The 16155-nt window shown below is 52.1% G+C and overlaps 1 protein-coding gene across 1 annotated transcript in view; it reads right to left on the minus strand.

Moving 5' to 3' along the window:
• Positions 1-411: 411 nt before the first annotated feature.
• The window catches only part of FANCM (FA complementation group M), a 58931-nt gene continuing 43187 nt past the window's right edge, over positions 412-16155 (minus strand). The window contains exons 14-23 of the mRNA XM_059474430.1: positions 9539-11336; positions 8745-8824; positions 8577-8645; positions 8003-8113; positions 6228-6384; positions 5341-5447; positions 3947-4447; positions 2599-3316; positions 1893-2184; positions 412-988 (exon numbers count right to left, since the gene is read on the minus strand). Coding sequence (XP_059330413.1) covers positions 859-988; positions 1893-2184; positions 2599-3316; positions 3947-4447; positions 5341-5447; positions 6228-6384; positions 8003-8113; positions 8577-8645; positions 8745-8824; positions 9539-11336 — 3963 coding nt within the window. The 3' untranslated portion in view covers positions 412-858. The remainder of the gene's footprint in view (positions 989-1892; positions 2185-2598; positions 3317-3946; positions 4448-5340; positions 5448-6227; positions 6385-8002; positions 8114-8576; positions 8646-8744; positions 8825-9538; positions 11337-16155) is intronic.

Raw genomic sequence — 16155 nt, forward strand, 5'->3', positions numbered from 1 at the left:
CTGTCCCAGGGTGCCCCAGTGTCCAGCCTGGCCTTGGGCACTGCCAGGGATCCAGGGGCAGCCACAGCTGCTCTGGCAATCCCAGCCCAGCCAGGAATTCCCAGTTCCCAATCTCCCACCCATCCCTGCCCTCTGGCACTGGCAGCCATTCCCTGGCTCCTGTCCCTCCATCCCTTGTCCCCAGTCCCTCTCAGCTCTCCTGGAGCCCCTTCAGGCCCTGCCAGGGGCTCTGAGCTCTCCCTGGAGCCTTCTCCTCTCCAGGGAACATTCCCAGCTCTCCCAGCCTGGCTCCAGAGGGGCTCCAGCCCTGGGGCAGCTCCATGGGTTCCTCTGGATCTCTCCAGGGCTGGCAGCTCTGCAGGCGGGGTCTCGGCTGCCCAGGACAGCTCCCGCTCCAGGGATGGATTTCTCCCCGTTCAGGAGCACCGATGGATCCCGCGCTGTTCCAGCCGGTGGCAGCAGAGGCTGCGGCGCCGGGGCTGGGGCAGGACCGGGCAGAGGCTCCAAGGGACGGGGGCGGCGCTCCCCGGGGCCCCCAAAGCCCAGCCCTGTCCCTGAACACGGAACAGCGGCAATTCCCGTTTTAACCTGGAAACGCGGGGCTCAGTGACGGCAGGAGCTGCTGCTGCGCTCCTAAATCTCTACTGAAGTACTCGAGCCATTATTGTGGTTTGTACAGGAATTGGGGATGGCCAATTCCTGTACAGAGCTGTGCGCTCCCCGGCCCAGGGACCCTGGGGACACACGGGGCGGTGCCAGCGCAGCTCCCACGCCCTGAGGTTTGACAAGTGTTTATTTACATCATTTACATCCAATCCCGAGGGGGTAAAGTGCAGTGCAGGGCCCGGAGCGCCGAGCTCAGCCCTTCCCCTTGGCGGGCAGGGGCTGCGGCAGCAGCTGCAGATCGAACTCGTGGCGCAGGAAGCGATGGAGCTCCTCGGCCTGGGGCCGGCTCAGCCGCGCCCCCGCCGCCAGCGCCGGCACCGAGCTGCAAGAGAGGGAACGGAACGGGAGGAGCCCCGGAGCCGGGATGGGGCCGCACCGAGAGCCGGGCATGCAGTGCCCGGGATGGGGCCGCACCGAGAGCCGGGCATGCAGGGCCCGGGATGGGGCGGCACCGAGAGCCGGGCATGCAGTGCCCGGGATGCGGCGGCACCGGGAGCCGGGCATGCAGTGCCCGGGATGGGGCGGCACCGAGAGCCGGGCATGCAGGGCCCGGGATGGGGCCGCACCGAGAGCCGGGCATGCAGTGCCCGGGATGCGGCAGCACCCGGAGCTGCTGCTGTCACCTCTGCACGGGTGCCCGAGGGTGAGCAGCACACCTGAGCAGTGAAAACAGGGAATGCCAGAGGAAAAGAGAGCGAGGGGCAGCAGGAGGGAGGGGGGAAGCAGAGCCCGTGTCAGGGCCCTGGGCTGCTCAGCGGGAGAGACAGGAATGTGTGAAGAGCTGAGATGGGACAGGAAAGCTCCTGGGAGAGGGTGGGAAAGGCTCTTCCTGAGCAGCTATCCCGGCAGGAAAGGAGCCAGAAAGCTCTCCCTGAGCAGTGATCCCAGCAGGAAGGGATGCCCTGAGCAGCTATCCCGGCAGGAAAGGTGCAGGAAGGGATGCCCTGAGCAATGATCCTGGCAGGAAAGGTGCAGGAAGGGATGCCCTGAGCAATGATCCCGGCAGGAAAGGTGCAGGAAGGGATGCCCTGAGCAATGATCCCGGCAGGAAAGGTGCAGGAAGGGATGCCCTGAGCAGTGATCCCGGCAGGAAAGGTGCAGGAAGGGATGCCCTGAGCAGCTATCCCGGCAGGAAAGGTGCAGGAAGGCTCTCCCTGCCTCCAGGGGAGGAGAAGGAGTGCAAGGCTGGGCCCGGGAGCCCCTGCCAGGCCCTGTGCTGCCCTTACCTGTTGGCCACGGCTGTGATGGAGCCGAAGGAGTGGCAGAGGTTGAGGGCAGCTCCGTAGTTGAGGTTGGGAATGCTCAGGTAGAAGTTGAGGAGGTCCCGGCCGTGCCCCTCCGGCTCCGTTGGCACCTGGATGGCAGCGTCCTTCCTGTGCTCCAGCAGAGCCAGCTCCTTCAGCAAAGCTGCAGTTTGCTCCTGGCAGGAGCTGAAGAGGATCCTTATTCCAGCCTGCACCAAGGCTGAGAGCGCTCCATCGTAGTGCTGAGTCCTCTGGAAACACCGGGACGTCTCTCCTGAGGAGTGGAAGCACAGGAAAGCAAGACCTGTTATTGTCCAGTGGAATCATTTCATTGCAGGGTTTGGATTTTTGGATTAAAACAAATGTCTGTGCATGGATAAAATTGTGCTTGCTCCTGACATGGAATCCCAGGATGGTTTGGGTTGGGGGGCACATTAAATCCCATCCCATCCCATCCCATCCCAGCACTGTCATGGCAGGGACACCTCCCACTGTCCCAGGCTGCTCCAATGTCCAACCTAGCCAGGGTTCCCGGGGCAGCCACAGCTTCCCTGGGAATTCCAGCCCAGCCCCTCCCCAGCCTCCCAGCCAGGAATTCCCAATTCCCAATCTCCCACCCATCCCTGCCCTCTGGCACTGGCAGCCATTCCCCGTGTCCCTCGGGGCAGGGCGTTCCGGCAGCACCCACCTGGCCTGACCCTGTCTGTCTCCACAATCACACAGATCCTCTCGAAGATGCCCTGCAGGCGCTGCAGCCTCTGGCTCAGTTTGTTCCTGTTCCCGGGGCTCTGCAGCTCCGACTGCAGCACCCTGTCCACGGCCAGGCGGTTGCTGACGATGTAATCGCTGCTGCCCAGGGAGCAAACCTGCACCCGGAGCCCGTGCCCGGCCCGCAGGCACGACAGCACCTCCGGCCCCGAGCACATCTCGCGGCTGTCGGCCAGGATGCACAGCGAGGGGCTGTGCTCCCCTGGAACACGGGATATCCCGGCCAGCGAGGGGCTGTGCTCCCCTGGAACACGGGGGATCCCAGCCGGGGAGGGGCTGTGCTCCCCTGGAACACGGGATATCCCGGCCGGGGAGGGGCTGTGCTCCCCTGGAACACGGGATATCCCAGCCAGGGAGGGGCTGTGCTCCCCTGGAACACGGGATATCCCGGCCGGGGAGGGGCTGTGCTCCCCTGGAACACGGGATATCCCGGCCGGGGAGGGGCTGTGCTCCCCTGGAACACGGGATATCCCAGCCAGGGAGGGGCTGTGCTCCCCTGGAACACGGGATATCCCGGCCGGGGAGGGGCTGTGCCCACAGGGAACGCTGGAAATCCGAGCCCTGGCTGAGGAAGGGTTTGGGACAGCAGGACACGCCGAGCCTGAGCTGCTCCCGTTGGTCTTCAAAGAGCTGGACACCTGTGAGTGTTGAAAATCACAGATTGTGAGGGTTTTACATCAAATCAATGAAAGGATGTTTTGCAGTATCAACACTTTCAGATTATTGACACTTTAATCCCTGTATCTGTCTCCCCACTGAGCTGAGCTGATTATCCCAGAGTTTGGACGACAAAAGCAGCAGCTTTCACTGAGAAGTTCAACAAAACCTGGATCCTGTAAATCAGAAATCAGGCTGGGAAGTGTGAGAGATCAGGAACTCAACCTCAGGGAGGTGCTGAAAGCCCTGAGTTCAGACAGTGAACCAGGATTTTCTATACAAACCCAAAGAATCAGTGCACACTGCTGTTCCACCATCCTCCTTGATCAAGGGAGAATCTAAGCCCAGTTTTAATTTATTCACTCCTGAAATACTCCAGGTTACCCTGGGAGTACAAAGCTTCTAGCAGCAAGGAAAGGGAGATGGTGCTGGAAATGTGCAAGGCCAGGCTGGAACAACCTGCTCTATGGAAGGTGTCCCTGCCATGGCAGGGGTGCAATGGGAAGGGTTTTAGGTCCCTCCCAACCCAAACCATTCCATGATTCCTGAGTCCTGCTGCTGCGCAGGAATTCTCTCCCACAAGGAAGCTCCCTGCTTTCCTGGGCACTGACCTCAGCAGCAGCCTGCAGATCCGTGTTCCTGCAGCCAGAGCCAGCTGGGGGGATGGATGTGCTCCTGCCTGGCCGCTCTGGGGGTGGATCCAGCACCCCAGGCACGGAACCTTCCGGGCCCAGCAGCCTCTCAGTGTCCTGCCCCCCAGCCCCACTCCTGTGCTGCGCAGAGGGGGCTTTGGGCAGAGCCTTGGGGAGCTGCCCTGCTTCCAGGGGCCTCTCCCTGCTGGCTCCCGTCTCCTCCTCGCTGGAGTCACTCAGGACAATGATTCTGGAAGGTTTCTTCTTCTGCCCTGGGGCAGGAGCGTTCCCTGCCCGCCGGGCCTGGCTCAGCCTCCTCCTGCGGGTCAGGTACTGCTGCCTGCTGCTGCTGCTGCCCTCCCTGGTGAGCAGAGCAAAATCCACACACTCTTCCTCCTCACTGCAGCCGCTGGGAGCCTCCTCCTCCTCATCCCCCACGCAGAAACTGTCCTCAGCATAGGTCACGTCTTGCTCAGGGATCTGGGGGAAACAGAGCCAGGAAAGCTGCAGTGGTTCTGCTGCTCCTCAGCAGGAGGGCCCTTGGCTTATCCAGCCCTCCCCACACAAATACTGGGGCTGAGGGGCTTCAATCACATCCCATCCCACCCCTGCCATGGCAGGGACACCTCCCACTGTCCCAGGGTGCCCCAGTGCCCAGCCTGGCCTCGGGCACTGCCAGGGATCCAGGGGCAGCCACAGCTGCTCTGGCAATCCCAGCCCAGCCAGGAATTCCCAATTCCCAATCTCCCACCCATCCCTGCCCTCTGGCACTGGGAGCCATTCCCTGGCTCCTGTCCCTCCATCCCTTGTCCCCAGTCCCTCTGCAGCTCTCCTGGAGCCCCTTCAGGCCCTGCCAGGGGCTCTGAGGTTTTCTTGGATCCTTCCTTTCTCCAGCCTGAGTTCTGTGTAGGAACTTGTAATTTACCAAGAAAAGGCTGCAACTGCTCTGCAGAGCAGGCCAAGAACCTCCCTGTGGGTCCCACAAGGGAGGTCCCCAGGGAGAGGAGCCCCTGACTTCCTGTAGGGGGACACAGTATGGGCAATGTAGAATGTGATCTTATCCCCCAACGAGCTGCAGCTGGGCCCTATTACTAAAGATTAGGAGCCAGCTGGATGATAACAAGCAGCACCTGTAACCAATAAGAACAGTGATATAAAAGAGTGGACCGATGGAAACTGGACTCAGAGAAGTCAGAGGGCTGCTGCAAGAACCGTCAGTGCTTAGAGGAGCTGCCTATGAGAAAGCATCGAGGAGGTATGAAACTCTGAGGCTGTGGAATCCTTGCACTACAATGATAAGAGAACTCTTGATATATAGGACAACATATAATGAAAATAGAGCTGTTGTGATATAGAAGACAACAGCTCCCCACCTGGGAGAAGATGGCCGAGGGGTTGAAGGGCCTGTGCACCATCTTGTAGCGGCTGCCGAGGGCGGGGCTGCGCACGGAGCTCAGGTACACTGCCCTCATCTCGCTGTCTGCAGCGCACAGGGGACACAGGAACGCAGGGTTAGTGCTGAGACAATGCTCACTTCACACTGTGACACTGTGCTCTCCGTGTTCCTTCATGGTTTCCCAAAAGCCTGCATTTCCCAAAGCAACAATCTCCAGCCTTCTCTAGAAATCCCAAAGCCCAGGATTACGGATGAAGGAGGGCAGGGATTGGGAAGGAATTCCCAGATACTGGGATGGACTTCCCAGAGCAGCTGTGGCTGCCCCTGGATCCCTGGCAGTGCCCAAGGCCAGGCTGGACACTGGGGCACCCTGGGACAGTGGGAGGTGTCCCTGCCATGGCAGGGTGGCACTGGAAGGTTTTCAATGTCCCTTCCCACCCAAACCATTATTGAATTCCAAGTGTACCCAGCCTGTGTCATGAAAGCTGCCATTCCATCCCAGAATATCCTCAGCTGGAGGGGCCCACAGGGATCATCCCAGCCCCATCCCTGCCCAGACCCCCAACAACCCCAGCCTGGGCATCCCTGGCAGCGCTGTCCAAACCCCCCTGGAGCTCTGGCAGCCTCAGGCTGTGCCCATTCCCTGGGCAGCCTGGGCAGTGCCAGCACCCTCTGGGGGAGAACCTTTCCCTGAAATCCATCCCAAACCTCCCCTGGCCCAGCCCAGCTGCTCCCTCAGGATGCAGGAGGTTTCCAGGCTGGCAGAGCCCCGGATGCTGTGGCAGGAGCAGCTCCTGAGCCCGGGTGAGGAGGTCACAGCTCCTGTGTCCCACGCCAGGGATGCTCTGGGAGCTCCCCACTCACCGTTGAGGGCCTGTGTGGGTTCCCCTTCATCATCGAGGAACTGGGCCAGGGACGGGCTGAGCTCCTCCCCGGCGCCGTCGCTCTCATCCGAGGAGATCCCCTCAGCATCCAGCAGGGACAGCTCGGCCTCCTCCTCCAGGAACTGCCTGCCTGCAGCCTGCACACGCCAGCAGGGCAATGACAGCTGCCCCATCAGCCAGCACTGCCCCGGGAGCTCTGCCCGAGCCACCCCAGGGCTCCACCTCGGGAAGGGGACGCTGCTGGGGCAGGGAATGGCACGGGCACAGCGCCCAGCTTAGAGTGCCCAGCACACACAGTGGGTCACTCTGCAACTTAGAAATCCAGTTTTACTCATTTCCTGTGCTTTCAAAAATCCAGTTGGATTTGGGATTCCTCCAAACTCAAGTGCAGCAGGAATTTCAGACACAGACCCCACCCTGGTTTGCCCTTTTCTGCTCAGGATTTAGGACTCAACAAACAATGAATCCCTCAGATGGTGCAGCTCAGTCCAGGGAAGGTGCGACACTTCCCTTGTGAGTGCAGTGCAGGAGACTTGATCCTAAATTCCATCAAAACCAGGCAACAAAACACTCCCAAGGTCGTACACAGAAACCAAAATTAATTCAGGAAGGTGTTTTGCCCGAGATATTTTACATTAAGTTCATTTTTCTCCTGTAATTTCAGCTATAAAGTACTAAAGTAAAACATCAAATTAGCCTCAAAAATATTATGTATCTCCATGGCTCCAAGAGCATGGTTTGTTTGCCATGTAACAGATACCATAAGAGAAGTCTTAATAATGAAGATTATTGTTAAAAAATTTTAAAGTGTCCAACATATTGTGCCCTGGAGCCCTGATTATGGCAATTTCTGCCCAGTGAAACCACAGTCATAAATATTTGAGAGCTTTTTAGTTTCAGGAAGTCTGGTGCTGCCTCCCCTCCTGCCTCCATTCCTGCTGAAGTGTTAAACATTGAGCTGAGATTTAACACTTGGGATTGAGGGACCATTGCTGCCTTAAACGTCCAGGGCTGAGGCCATTAGTGGGGATCATTCATGTGAGCAAGCAGCCCAATCCTGATGATGATGATAGCAACAAAATTTTATTGTAGTTATCGCTGTTATAAAATTATTATTATTATCATTATCATTATCATCAATAATAATTTGTTATTTTATTTTGTTAAAAATATTTAAATATTATATATTATTATAGTATAACATACAATCCCAGAATACCCTGATCTGGAAGGGGTTCACAGGGAATATAATAAAATATAATGAATACAATATAATAAAATATAAGAAATATAATATATATAATGAATATACCATAATAAATATACTATACTATACTAAATATACTATACTATAATATACTATAACAAATACACAAAATATAATATAATATAATATAATATAATATAATATAATATAATATAATATAATATAATATAATATAATATAATATAATATAATATCATATCATATCATATCATATAATATAATATGATATGATATGATATTATATTATATTATATTATATTATTTTTACTATAATTTGGAATATTATTACTTTTTTTTTTCCTTTCTGGACAGGACCCTGACTCCTCTCAGGGTATCCCTCGAGCTGCCCTCTGAGCTGTTCTCTGGTGTCACAGCTGTCACCCAGCCCTGCAGTCCCCTCTGCCCCCAGGCCCTCTCCCCAGCATTCCCAAATTCCAGCTGCTGCAAAGCTGAGCTCCGTGTCCCTGGGGGGACACAGTGCCACCCACCTTGGCTGTCCCACAGCTCCTGGCACGTTTGGCTCCTCCTGGCCGGGGCCTGGCCCTGGAGCTGCTCCTGCCCCTCTGGAAATCTCCACTGTCCTCACTGGAGGTGTCTGACTGCAAAGGGAACACACAGAGTGAGCAAGGGACCATCCCAGGAGTCACTGAACCCCAGCCTGGCTGGGTGGGAAGGGACATTAAAGCTGCTCCAGAGCCATGGGCAGGGACACCTCCAATAACAGGCCAGGAAAATGGGATTTGGATGAAAAATCAGCTCAAATGTGCCATGAATTTGCTTTTTTTTGTTCAAAGCTCTGTGGCAGGCAGGTTATTTCACCCTTCCTGGCTGTCAAACAACAACTCCAGAGTCACCAAAGCCCCAATCCTGGCAGTGTCCCAGGCCAGGCTGGACACTGGCACAGTGGGAGGTGTCCCTGCCACGGCAGGGCTGGCACTGGGTGGGCTTTGAGGCCCCTCCGACCCAATCCACTGTGGGATCCTGTGAAGTGTGGAGACCCTGGGAGGGAACAGAAGGGAAGCAGGAGTGGGTTCCCATTATTTCTCCCCATTCTTTGCTGACCACGTTGGGAGGGCGCCGGCGTTTCCTGGTGACCCGAGCTGGAGACTCCAGGTCGCTCTCATCCATCCCCTGTGGGAACAACATCAACATCAGTGCACACAGAGTTTGTGTTTGGCTGCTTACATTGCCATTTTGCTTCTCTTGTCTATTTTTTCCTCTAAAACTCACATCAGGAGACTTCAAAATGTTATTTTTTATCCTTTTTTTCCTCTGGAAAACAATCTCTTCCTCGCTGTCACTGCTGGGTCCTGCAGAAAACAGAATAAACAACATTCACCAGAATTGCACAGTTCCCAACACAATTTTGTTAGAGCTGAGCAATCAAACCCTACCTCTCTCAGAAAAGCACCTCCAAAGGAGATTATTTATTGATCTACAGGGCAAATATTGTTCTCTTCAGCCTTGTTAATCAAAAGAGATAATCTCCAGCTGGGATGGACAATAAATCCTGCTTCCCTGGAGAGCCCTGGGGGGGAAGTGATTTCCCCAGGCAGCAGAGGCAGGAAAAGGGAAGAGAAAGCAGGACACCAAGAGAAGAAGCCATTAAAAGTTGAGCAAGAGCCAGAGTTGTGGCAGCACTTTGTGGCACAAATCCCTGTGACAGCAGTGACTGGGGCTGCAAATGTCCCTGCCACAGAGGGCACAGAGCTGCCCCAGGGCTGGAGCCAGCCTGGGAGAGCTGGGGGTGCTCACCTGGAGAGGAGAAGGCTCCAGGGAGAGCTCAGAGCCCCTGGCAGGGCCTGAAGGGGCTCCAGGAGAGCTGCAGAGGGACTGGGGACAAGGCATGGAGGGACAGGAGCCAGGGAATGTCCCCTCGTTGACCCAACTTCAGCATCTCAGCCATTACTCCTCTTCCTTCCAACCCTCCCACCTCAGCCATAAAACCAAAGTGAGGATCCAAAAGATCCTGGATCCTGTTTCCAAACCACGAAGGTCTGACTCCTGTCCCACCAAATTCCTACCTGCAGCATGGGATCCATGGAGTTTGGTGTTCTCCAGGCTTTCTGTCCTTCCTGGAGGGGAATCCAAGGCTGATCTCCCAAAGTTCTGCCTCCATGGGCTCTCTTTGACTTGATCTACAGGAGGCACCTCTGGAATTTGCTCCCTGGCAGTCGAGAAGACTTCCATAGAAATTCTTTTGACAGCTTTGATATTCACACCCTTCCTGCTCGTTGGGGTCAGAAGTGCTGAAGGCAAAGGTTCAGGGGGTTCCCTTCCCCTCCTGCTGCCTCCTGACTCGAGCACAGCCCCTGCAGCAGGAGCACCCTCGGCCCCTTCCCTGCCATTGCTGTCCCTGCTCTGGTGTGACAACGGTGTGGACATGTCCCTGCTCTCCAGCCTCCTGCAGTCCCACCCTGGGGAGGTTTCCAGCCTGCAGCCATCACTCAGGGGTGTTCTGGCACTCCCCAGGGCTCTGTTCAGTGTGGGGTCACCAGCACTCCTGCTCTCCTCAGGGCTCTCGTCCCCGCTGTCCTCGAGGGAGAAGCCCAGGTCGAAGGTGACAGAGAACAGGTCCTGGGAGCAGTCGTAGGGATCATCCTTCTCCAGGGCCACTGCTGATGTCCCCATGGGTTCCCTGCAGGGCTGGGTGGGGCTCACACGGGCCAATTCCCTGCCTGGCTCCCCCTCTGCCCCAGCTGGACCTGCCCTGGCTGCAGGCTCAGTGCTCACGGGGCTGCGCTCGCCCGTGTCCTCACCAGCCTCATCCTCAAACAAATGCAGACTCTGCTCCTCACCAGGAACTTCAAGGGCAGCCTCTGCTGTGTCCTTGGGAAGGAAAGGCTCCTTTGCAGGGCCGTTTGCCAGGGGCTGGCCCCTGCTGGGAGCGTTGTTTGGGATTTCAGGGAATTCCTCATTGTCAAACAGGCCATCAAAGCTGTCATTCCAGAGCTGCTCCTCTTCAACAGCAGCAGCCTTGGCAGATGACACAGTTTTGGACGAATGGGGACTTCTTGAGGCACAGAGTTCCCTTGGAACTGTCGCTTTGGGATTCTCCAGGAGCAGCAGGGAAGGATCAGGTTTTGGGGATGTGGGGGAGACTCTGTCCTGCAGTGCCTCTGAGTGAGAATCAGGGAGAACTTCTGGGGAAGGAGATCTTGTTCCCTCCTCTCTCATCAGGCTCTCCAAACCCTCCAGTTCATCCCCAGAGGGAGGGGACTGTGACAAAAGCCTTTGCACCTGGGAAAATGTTTGTTCCAGCCCCGGGGGCTCCTGGGGTGGCCCTGGGAGGGTGAAGGAATCCCTGCAGGATTCAGGGAGATAAAACAGGTCTGAGGTCACAGGGGAGGTCTCGTACCCTGAGTCCCTGTGGAACCTCCCCAGGGCCCCACGGGCCTCACCTGCAGGGCTGTTCTCCTCTGCTGCTGGACTGGCAGGGCCTTCAGAGCTGTCACTGTTGTCACACAGGTCAATAAATGCCTTTAAATCAAATGTCACCTCCATCCCCTCGTCCTTGTCACTGCCGGGGTGAGAGGGGCCAGGCACAGCAAGCCTTGTTCCTGAGGGAGGGGCAGGAGGATCCTGAGGCACCACAGGCACTTCCTCACTGAGCCCAGGGGCTCTTCTGGGAGCCTTGGCTTTGGTTCTTTTAAAGGTGGCAAAGAAGTCACTCCCATCATCACCTGCATCAGGAGGGAATGGTTTGGGTTTGGATTTTGCCAGGTCTTTCCTGGAGCAGCGACCTCTCCTTTTGTTCCCTGGAATGTTCACATCTTCCATCCTGAGGTGAGGCTGGAGCTCCTGCTCATAGCTGCAGTCTCCCTGGGGACACAGGGCACAGGTTACCAGAGGCACACCCAGGGCTGCTCACAGCCTGTTCCCAACAGGGATGAGGGTTTTGTTCTCCTGCAGAACTTCCCACAGACTCTGAATCAACTTTTCATAATATAAATCTGCTGTTCAAAAGGCAACCAGCTCTGTTAAACATGCACAGTGGACCTGGACATGGAGGATCTGAACAATTATTTTTTGGCAGTTCAGGCAGATGAATCCCTGGATTCCTCAATCACTGAAATTACACGAGGTACCTTTAGAGAGGGTGAGAAAAATGACTTTATAATTAGAGATTGGCTTGTCTGAAGATATTTCTGGAAGCAAGATCCAAAGCCACCTTGCAGGAATTTGAAGACTGATCCCTGACAGGGTTGGGGATCCTGCAGCAGGCAAAGCAAACTGTGCACTATTAACAGATTGTGTCATTAATCATCATCATCATCATCATCATCATCATCATTTCAACACCAATTTCACACAGATGCTGATGCTTAAACCATCCATTCGTAAAGATATCAAAAAAAAAACTCCAAGTCTGGATATTTTAACTAAAGCTGCCTTAGGAGAAGGCTTAATAAAAACAGTGAGGAAAAGAATTGTCACAAGAAGGCTTTAGGATGATTTTGATCTGGCAGGTTGTAAATAATTTGTTTACCTCAAGCCTGGCCAGAACACAGACTCAAAACATGGAATTCTTTGTGTAAAAAGCAAGAGGAACAGCAGCCCTGGTTCCAGTTCAGTGCCCAGGTGTCACCTGAGCAGAGGAGCACTGCAGTGACAATAACGGGGCTGATAAGGGTCTGTTGGGGTTTATCTCAGGAGCAGCTGCCCCCTGCACAAGGGCTCAATTCAAGCATTTCAGTGTTACACAAACAAGACAGAAATTAAATGGATTAAGGATTAATTAGCTGCCAAACCACTGAACATGAGTGAAACAGGAGGAGGTGCTGTCCCTGTTCACCCCACACAGTTGTGAGAGTGCAGCACTGATCAGGCTTGGTCTAATATTGTCCTGCAACCCAAAACCAACCAAAGTACAACCCCAAAACCTACAAAACTCAAACTCAAACAACACCAAAACCTACAAACCCAAAATAAAACTACAACCCCTAAACCCTCCAAACCCAAGCCAAATCAAACTAAAACTCCCAAAACCTACAAACCTAAACACAATCAAACTACAAACTCTAAAACCTACAAACCCCAAACTCAAACTACAAGCCTCAAAACCTCCAAACTCCAACTCCCAAACCCAATCAAAATACAACCCCTAAATGCTAAAAACCCAAACCCAATCAAACTACAACCCCCAAAACCTCCAAACCCCAATGAAACTACAATCCCCAAGCCCAATCCAAGTACAACCCCCTAAACCTACAAATCCCAAACCCAAACTAAACCCCCAAAACCAATCCAAATCCAACCCTCAAAACCTACAAACTCAGAACTACTCTAATACAACCCCTAAAACCTACAAATGCAAACCCACTCAAATACAACCCCGAAAACCTACAAACCCCAAACTCAAACTAAACCCCCAAAACCAATCAAAATACAGCCCCCAAAACCTACAAACCCAAACCCACTCAAATACAAGCCCAAACCCTACAAATTCAAACCTACTCAAATACAACCTCAATACCTACAGATTCAAAACCATTCAAACACAACCCCTAAAACCCACAAATCCCAAACTAATGGAATTGCCAGAGCAGCTGTGGCTGCCCCTGGATCCCTGGCAGTGCCCAAGGCCAGGCTGGACATTGGGGCACCCGGGCACAGCGGGAGGTGTCCCTGCCATGGCAGGGCTGGATGGGATGGGATTTGAGGTCCTTTCCCACCCAACCTTTCTGGGACTGTGGGATCCCAGCACAGGCAGCAGGATCAGCGAGGAATTTCCCAGGAATGTCCCCCCAGACCCCAGAGTGCTGAGAGAGGAGCTCAGCCCTGCTGGAGCCTGGCAGCGCTGCTGGGGCCAGGGACAGCCCAGAGCCAAATTTAGCATCGAGGGCAGAGCTGGGTGACCTGCTTTGGGCTCAGGGCTTGTGTAACTGCCCCACTTCCACCCAAACACTTTCTCCTGCACAAAACACCCTGTCCCAGCCAGGCCACCCCGTGCTGGGACACTGAAAGGGCCCTTCTGGGATTGGCACGGGTTGGCCTGAACGTGCACAAATGGGGAACCTTAAATTACCTGCCCAGCTCCCCTCTAACCCAGAGCTGCAGGGTGTACCAGCTCCTGAGAAAATAGGTCAGGAGCAGGAAAACAGCTCTGGGATTATTGTACTCAATCAATGAGCCTGCCTGCACTCACTGATTCCCTTTAAAAAACAAAATATGCTTTAGCAGAGGAAATAGGAAGAGAAAATGAAAATCCTAATACTAAATATATATAAAAAATTAATAATAATAATAATAATAATAATAATAATAATAATAATAATAATAATAATAATAATAATAATAATAATAATAATATATTAATATAATAATATTTTATATATTATATACCATATTATATTATTATATATAATATTATGATAATATAATATTATAATATAATACAATATAATATTATAATATAATATAATATAATATAATATAATATAATATAATATAATATAATATAATATAATATAATATAATACTGTTTATAATATATTATATATAATACATATTACATTATATTATTATAACTAATGATAATATTATTATAAGAACTATAACTATAGAGTTATAAAGCTATATATATAGCTATATAACTATAACTATATAGTTATTATAATAACCATAATATCATTTTATATTATAGTTACAATACTATATAAGTTATCAAATTATTTATTTTACTGAATTGTAATAGTATAGATTATAATAACATGTAATTATATTAATATTATATAGTATTATATATAATATATATAATATTAATAGTATAAATTATAATATTATGTGGTTATATCAATATTATATATTTTAAAATTATTTTTTGATATGTAAATAGATGTGTAATTATACTCATTCTGGTTCCCCGTATATAAATTTAATGCATCAAGTACCAAAAATGCAATTACCTTCTCTCTCATCGTGAACTGCTTTGGATGCACATTTTCTAACAAGGTTCCTCTGCCTGATGAAAGCCTGGTTATGCTGCTGATTGAAAACTCAGGATAAACCCATAGACAGCTACAATGTGGATTTCTAACAGGTAAAGCCTGAGTGAAACCCTGCAGAATTCCCCTTTGTGTGCTCTGGCCAAGCAGAAGCTGCTCCTCACCCAAACCCTCGCAGCCCTCCCCATCCCCTCTTGAACAGCTTTAGGCTCCTCTCCAACCCAAACCTCCCTGTGATCCCAGGAGTTTGTTCTGGATGTTTCCATCATTTCCCAGCCCTGCTGCCCTGCTGCACTGACAGTCCCTGCCCACGGTCCTGGTGCCCTGTGCGTGCCCTGCTCCCTCCTGAGCTCTGCCTTCACTCACCAGCCCTTCCAGGAACTGCAATCCATCCCCGCCCCAGCACTGCTCCCTTTCCAGAACACGCTGCAGGGCAAGAAGCACTGTAAAAACTTGGTTTTGGAGGTTTAAGTGTATTACAGGAGATGATCTTTAACAATTTATTTAGTTGGGTCATGGAAGGAGCCTGAGGGACACAGAAACCCCAATTTCCTTCTACCAAACTGAGATAATTCTCTCCCTAATGGCATCACATTACTGATGGATCTGCTCGTTCTCTTGGGTTTTGCTTTCTGCTACCCAATAAAAACAGCCTTAGATCCCTAAAAAGAAAGATGGTTACAAAACTCAGGGTATGAGCCCCGGCAAATATGGGATCAGTAAAGAGGCTGAAGAGTGAATGTTCAAGAACATCAGGAAATAAATGAGGGTGCCCAGAGAAGCTGTGGAAGTGCCCAGGGCCAGGCTGGACAGGGCAGAGCAGCCTGGGACAGTGGGAGGTGTCCCTGCCACGGCACTGGGTGGGATTTAGGGTCCCTCCAACCCAAACCGTTCCAGGATTCCATACTAACAATCGATTTAGTGAGAACATGCCCTGCCCCTCTCTCTTTGTGTTTATCACTGGCATGGCAGAGCTGGAAGCTGAGGGCAGGGATCCATGGAGTGGTTGGGGTTGGACCATCCCAAATCACTGTGACTCCTCTGCTCTCACTGGGAACACATCCCCAGCCCCAGGAAAAGCACCCAGCACCTGCAGTTCCAGGTCTAAACAACCCAGCCCTAGTCTCAGTTAATGCTTGAATTTAGAAAATTCGGCAACAAGGTCAGAAGAAGCAACTCAAAGGAACTACCTGAATTGGAGAGCTGAGATTTTGGGGCTCCCTGGCACCTCACCCTCCAAAACCAGTCCAAACCCTTCCACCTTCTCTGGAATCAGAGGTTTTGACACATCTCAGAAGAGGATTTTAATCAGAGAGAATTTATGGGCAATGAGGGCCTAAAAAACCCAGATAAAACCATTCACTGGCCTTATTTGAACCATTTTTAACTTTCCATTCAGGGTCTCCTGAGAAAAAAAGTCCAGCTGGCTGAAAACACTAAATTTTCCCCCAAGACACATCTGATTTAAAACTCCAAAGGCTTGGGAAGCCTTTTCAGGTTCACTGGGATTGCAGAGTGTCCTGGGAATGTTTTCCCTGCTGGCAGAGGATCCCCTGAGGCAGCCCCAGCCAGATGACAAATGATAGCTGAAATTAAATAAAATAAATTTCAATAAAATCTCAGAGCTGAAATTTGAATAAAATTTAATTAAATTTAAATAAAATTCCAGAGCCAGCAACTCCAGGGTCATCCCA

This window comes from Ammospiza nelsoni, chromosome 6 (genome assembly GCF_027579445.1).
Source record: "Ammospiza nelsoni isolate bAmmNel1 chromosome 6, bAmmNel1.pri, whole genome shotgun sequence".
Taxonomy (NCBI): domain Eukaryota; kingdom Metazoa; phylum Chordata; class Aves; order Passeriformes; family Passerellidae; genus Ammospiza; species Ammospiza nelsoni.